This window comes from Macadamia integrifolia, chromosome 6, assembly GCF_013358625.1.
Source record: "Macadamia integrifolia cultivar HAES 741 chromosome 6, SCU_Mint_v3, whole genome shotgun sequence".
In the NCBI taxonomy this organism is placed as follows: Eukaryota; Viridiplantae; Streptophyta; class Magnoliopsida; order Proteales; family Proteaceae; genus Macadamia; species Macadamia integrifolia.
This window is the reverse complement of record NC_056562.1, coordinates 3,717,564-3,724,179: the sequence shown is the minus strand read 5'-3', so window position 1 is coordinate 3,724,179 and position 6,616 is coordinate 3,717,564. Positions and strand designations below refer to the sequence as shown.

Below are 6,616 nucleotides of genomic sequence, written 5' to 3'. Positions count from 1 at the left end.
TCAAATTCACGTCCTTATCAGAAACATCCAAGACCAATCCAGATCCCGATCCCACACTCGTTAACCCTAATGAGGAGTGATTTTCCAGTTCAAGAATCAGAGATAATGCAAAAGCATGCTGTACCAGTTAATAGCAGTGGGTTGTGAAACTGTGGATGAAACTTATAGTCGACTCTTGTTGCAATGTTCTGGCAGACATTATTGGATATCCTTAAATCTTTATATAAAATTATACACCCACCAGAAGATTATCTAAAAACGAAAAAAGAAAAAAGAAAAGAAAAGAAAAAAGGATAGATATCCTCTAGTATACAAGTGTCTAAAAGAGATCAATAAAGAAAAGAAGAATAATGAAATAACAAAATTTTGCGTTCCAAGGTACCATAAAAAACCGTTTAAACATTTCTGTGCATCATTTTTCCTCTTGATTTTTTACTTTTGATATGGAGCTTAGAACATTGAAATTCACAGCTTATTTACATCTTCCTATACCAGCACTGGTCTCAACTTGAAGGCTGGAAAATAGAAATCTCCTACATCTGGAAGATCTATACAACTCTGCCCCTCCTGCAAAAGAAATACAAAACTACTTCATCTCCATGCAAAATAATAAAATCCAGAGAAAAATTTGTAATCACGAGTAATATAAGTTAGTAAATAGTAAATAGACCAACTCACATTCTGTATCATTCATAGCTCTCCTTTGTGGATAATGTAACCTTATAGATTCCCATTTAGAGCACATATAATTGTGCACTCTACCAAGAAATATCCATGTATAGCAGTACCATGAAGGTTCTCTAAGGCTAAGGCTGATATTTCCTATTGGCTACTGTCCTCCAAAAAGAGAAGGTGATCTAACAGCATGATCTACAGTTTTTTCCCCATCTTTCTAGACAACAAAAGGTGATATTTACAGCTAGAAAATGAGTGCATCATTTCACATTTACTGCAGCCGACATTTTCCTCAGCGTCTGAGAAATTTCTGAAAATGATGGTCTCTCTGATGGATCAGAGGACCAACAACTTTCCATCAAAGGCTTCCATTGAGGATCACACCATGTTGGAACTTGTGGACGCAATGTGTTGTTCACAATTCCCCCTACATAGGAAACAGAAGCAACAAGGATGATCAAAATGGACAATATAATGGACTAATAATAACTGTTACCACAAAGGACTAGCCCATACATTCAAACGGCATCAAGAAATAGAAAAACAATCATTTTCTACTACGAGTCACATTTTGTATTCATATTGCCAATATTTCTGCAGTGCAATACAATGGTCAGCCACAAAACTGGTTCCATAAGGAAAAGCCAGCCCAAAATATTCCCAGTAGTAAACAAAATCGAATCACTTCAAATGGAAAAGCAGTTAATCTTTTCTCTTTTCCTTTTTTATATTGAGTTGAAAGAAAGCGTAGCTGAGTTGAGTTGTAGAGCAACTCCTGTGAAGAATAAAGCTAACATCTTTAGAAAGTATACTGAAAAGTCACTACGCATACATTTTCAGATACAAGCACCACAACTTCCTGTGATTTCCTTCATGCATCATGCTCCTTTTTACACTCTCAAAACCATATGAAACTAAGGCCCTCTTTGGTATCATTTTTCTTTTTTATTTTTGCCTCAAAAATAGTTTTTGGGTGTGTTTGGTATTATTTATGAAGCCTATTTCTATTTAAAAAATATTGAAAAAACACAAAAATCAAAAAGAACATGAAAGCCATTTATGGTTTTTCACTGAAAACCATTTGCAGTTGTTTTTGCGCTGAACATTAATGAGCACGTGTTTATACTTCCTAAAAATCCAGGGTAAAAATGTCATTTCGTTATATTTTAAGAAAAACAATTAGAAACTCATCTATGCTCCATCCCCACCCTCAACCGCCGGCAAACTTGTTCTCCTCCTTGCAAATCCATCACTTCCGGCGATGGAAGTTATTGCCGGCAATAGTCCAGTAGCAGCGGATCCCCACTTCTGTCCTTTTCTTCTCCTTCCATCAATCGATTGCAGCCTTGTTTTTTTTTTTCTTTTTTTTTATAAGGATATTTTCTGCAGGTATTCAGATCTGCAAGTGGAAGAGAAGAGGACCGACCAATTGCCCACTAGCCGTGACCAACCGCACGCAGCAGCTACAGGTGTTGGCCGCAGCAGGCTGCAACAAGGCCCTTGGGGCTATTTGCGGTTTCATTTGAGAGAGAGAGAGAGAGAAAGATGAGATGGGTGAATAAGAAGGGGGAGGAGAAAGGATAGGGAGGATGAGAGGGAAAGAAGTTACAGCAAATTACAAAAGAGAAAGTGGAGATTGGAGAAAGAGAGTTATGAGGAAGATGGGTGAAGGAGACATCTCTTCACTCATTTATTCAAAAACCCATTTTACACATATAGGGATACCAAATCTATTTCTCATAAAAAACCATTTTGGTTTAGTAATTACCAAACCATTTTTATAGTTTGATAAAAAATGGTTTTCATTAATGTTTTTTGTTAAATAGACAAAAATCAAAAAGAAAAATGATACCAAAGTATGGGAATGACGAGTGCTGGGATCAGATTTATATCCACCAGAAACCCGAGGGTTAAGACATGAGGACTTGACAAATCTCTATCTCCCAAAGGGATACAGTTGCATGGGCATATAATACATAACAAGCATATTCCGCTTTTGTTGCCAGGTGCTTACAAACATGCATTTCCGCAAATGAAAACCAAAATCATTCCAGGCATACATGTTTGTTTGTTTTGGGCGTAAGTCATTAATCAATTTAAGTTTGTTACAACCAGGTATATTATAAAAGATATACATTAGCTTAGTTGGTGATGCAGTTGGGCATGGGAAGATTTGGGATTGATTTAGTACTTTGATATGTTTCTTTTATTGTTAGTGTAGGGTAGGGTCAAGTTAGTAAGGAGATTTAAATTTTATTTAGATTTTATTTCCATAATTAGAGTTAGACTTTTACTTTTATTTTTAAGATATATTCTTAGGTTTATTCAGCTCAAGGTAGGATTAGAAAGTTATTTTCCCTTTATATATATATGGTTGTACCGAATGATTTGAGTTAGAGAATTGGATTTGAATGACAGATTATTGCTTGGCTGAAACCATGGATGCCGTGAGCTCCATACCCTTCTTACTCCCTTCAGCTACCCTGCAATTTGCAGTACAGCAGAGCTGGAAGAAGTGCTTCGAATCCCTCATCTCTAACCTGAAGCGATTTGGACTCGGGGGTATAGGATCCTCCTCTACAGGCGATTCTACTCTGCAGGCATCATCTCCAAGGGATCCTCCTGCTGTGTGATAAATCAAAACCAAATCTGCAACTGGGATGAAACCCTAACTTCTGCCAGTTTGGATCCCACCAGATGCTTTGGCTAATAGATTGCTGAACCTCAAGCTTGTTAATCGATTCCAGTTGGGGTTAGGATTTGTTACCTGAATACAGATTTGCTGCTGCTTGATCATACCCAGCTTCGAGTTGGTTTGGAGTGCCACCTTGAGAGCTCCATCGTTGGAAAGAAGACTTCTCTTATTAGCCATCTAATTTCTCAGTTATTACAAGTAAACCCCCCTCTTCTTCAAGTTGTGTTCTATTAATCTCTATCCCTTGGAAAATACAGAAACCCCCCTATAATCTCGATCTTTAACTCCAGTTGTCCCCATATTTGTTCCTTCACCTTTATGCACTCGAGTTGATTCTGATTTTACAGAATTGTGTCATTTGTTCTTAAGTTTGAGTTATCTATTACTCTTTTGGGCCCATAAGCGATCCAGTTCCGGTTTTGGAACCCGGATCCACATCAGTTGGTCTGTTCAATTGCTCGTTAAGTAGGTCTTGCATTCAATCCAAACTCGAAAACACAAATATTTCTTTGCATTGAGTAGTCATGGTAAGATTTGTATCATCTCTCTGTTACTAAAGTAGAGTAATAATAAATATTAAAGAGATTCATTAAAAGCTCATATGTTCCTCATATAGGTATTGCCAAAATTTTCTTTGATACAATACAATGAGTCACCCACAAAACTTTTCCTTCAGCATTCATAGTAAAGCCATCCAACAAAATGCTTCAAAACATTCTATACACCCAATAAATCAAGTTGAAAGAGTTACATCGAACATTGTCTCAAAAAAGTATTCTATTTTTATAAATAAGTTACGAAAAAATGAGTTGAGTTGGTTTCAAGTTGTATAACGGATCAATGATAATTAAGTATAAATGTTTAATAAATACACTGAAAAGTAACCAGGTAGACATTTTCCTATTCAAGCACCACAAATACCTTCACCGTTTTTGTGCATCATGCTCTTTCACTCTAAAGCCTATGAAAATATAAGGAAACAGCTAGAAAGTCTACTTTGGCATATGAATAATGCGAAATCTTATATTACTGGTTAGGGCATCAAGAAACATCAATGTAACACAGGTGACAATGCAGTAGTAGGACCAGATATCCCTCAACCTACCCCAACTATGAGGAAATAAGGACTAGACTAATATTTATATGGCAAAGAGCAGTACTTCTCACGCATATGCATGCATGCAAAGTGAACCAAATCAGGCCAATTATGCATGGTCGTGTGTTAAGTGGACGTCTATGATATGCTTAAGTATGTTTACAAGTATATAAATTTTGCAAGCTATACTTAGTCTAGCTGCCTTGTTTACTTTCTTGCCAAGCAGGAGGTCTGGTGTTCAAACCAGACTAAAAACAACTGAGTAGTAGCATAAATAGTAAGAGTAATATTATTTATCCATGAGTTCTGTAATACGACCATTAGGTTTTCCTTGAAAACAATTGGATGATCTGCCAACAGGTCACCTATCATCACAGAAGGATTGCAAATGGAGGCAAAGTCAATTTTCTCTTTGATGAAATACCGATCCACCTCATTGTGCTTTGTCCGGTCATGTTGCATAGGGTTTGTATGTTATACTTATAGCAGCCTTCTTATCACAATAAAGCCGCATAGATCTCCTATTATCAAACCCCTACTCTTGGACCAACCTTTTCAACCATTTAACATACTCCATGAGCCATGGCTCTAAATTCTACCTTTGCAGTTGACCACGCCACAATAGATTGTTTTTTGCTTCTTCATGTATCTAGGTTACCACCACCAAATGAGAAATACCTTGATGTAGACTTCCTTTTGGAAATAGACCCCTGCCAATTAGCATTAGTTTAGCCTTCAATCCTCATATGGTTGTCTGGAGTACAATAGCCCTTTTTCCTGTGGTAGACTTGAAGTACTTGGGGATGCGAAACACAAAATCCAAATCCCTACTCTTGGGAGCATGCAGACATTTACTCACTACCCCTAACACAACATAAGCTATATCTAAGCAAGTCAGAGAAAGAAAGAACAGTTTCCCCATTAATCTTTGGTACTTCCCTACATTGATTAAGGACGGTCCACAGTCTTCACCTAACTTGTGATTTTGCTCAATAGGTGAGTTTGTTGGTTTACAGCCCAGCATTCATGTTTCTTTTAACAAATCCAAGACAAACTTCCTTTGACAAATATTTATTCCCTTATATGATCATGACACTTCAATACCCAAAAAATATTTCAAGGGTCCAAGATCCTTCATCTCAAATTGATGAGTTAGGTAAGACTTAGAGACTCTTTATCTCTTCCCAATCATCCGCAATAACCACAATGTCATCCATATAGATAATTAGTACTGTGATGGTACCATTACCACGCCTGGTAAATAGAGTATGGCAGCCTCTGTTTATCCATTCTTCAGAATAACTTGTTTAAACCTCTCAAACCAAGCCTTCGGTAAGTCCTTGAGGTCATATAGACGTTTCTTAAGAAGGCACTTTCCTTCAGCTGAGGGAAAATTGAAGCCTAGTGGAGTTCGCATTTACATTTCATCTTCCAAGTCACCATAGAGGAATACATTCTTCACATCCAGCTGATACAAAAGCCAGTCTCTAGTGGTTGCCAATGATAAGAGGACTCTTATCAAATTGTATTTAACCACAGGCATAGATGTCTTTTCATAACAAAAAAAGAGGGATGTCCTAAGTGCCAGTGCTAAAGCATTATAGAATTAATTGTATAGTTGTCACGATGCCCGCAAACATAAGACCATGGTTCAAGAACTCGACCCATACGGTCGAAATTTTGCAGGTATCGACATGTTTCGACGAAAAATCCCATATTTCGACTGAACCACGGCTCTTATATAAGATATTTTGAAAAGAAACCAAGGCTCCTATTCTCAAAAATTCAACCCTCTCCCCTTACTTTTTTCCCTTTTGAGTGAAAAACTTGGGGAAACACTCAAGATTTCCCCTTTGTGCCCAACAAAATTGAAACTAAGGCTGGATCTTGCTTGATCTACACTCTACTTGGAATTGACTTTTGAGTGTTGAGTGTTGAGTGTTGAGATAACTCATGATGATGTAATATTTTTATTTATTTTGGATCATTTGTATTATGTATTATGTATTGATGTAGAATGTAGATCATATATAGTGTAGACTATGTAATTATGTAGTATAGTTCCAGACTTTTAGTCAATTACTTAGCATACATTACCAAACTTTGGTTCACCCCCCAAGTATGACTTTATGCTTTTTTTTTTTTTTTTT

General features: G+C 36.9%; 1 protein-coding gene across 2 annotated transcripts in view; it reads right to left on the bottom strand.

The window, feature by feature from the left end:
• Window positions 1–283: 283 nt before the first annotated feature.
• The window catches only part of LOC122080638, a 23,264-nt gene continuing 16,931 nt past the window's right edge, over window positions 284–6,616 (bottom strand). Inside the window, exons 8-9 of one of the 2 annotated variants that reach the window (XM_042647440.1) lie at window positions 679–1,102; window positions 284–567 (exon numbers count right to left, since the gene is read on the bottom strand). In XM_042647440.1, the coding sequence (XP_042503374.1) occupies window positions 936–1,102 (167 nt within the window). In that variant the 3' untranslated portion in view covers window positions 284–567; window positions 679–935. The remainder of the gene's footprint in view (window positions 568–678; window positions 1,103–6,616) is intronic. The other variant, XM_042647441.1, reaches the window with a different exon arrangement.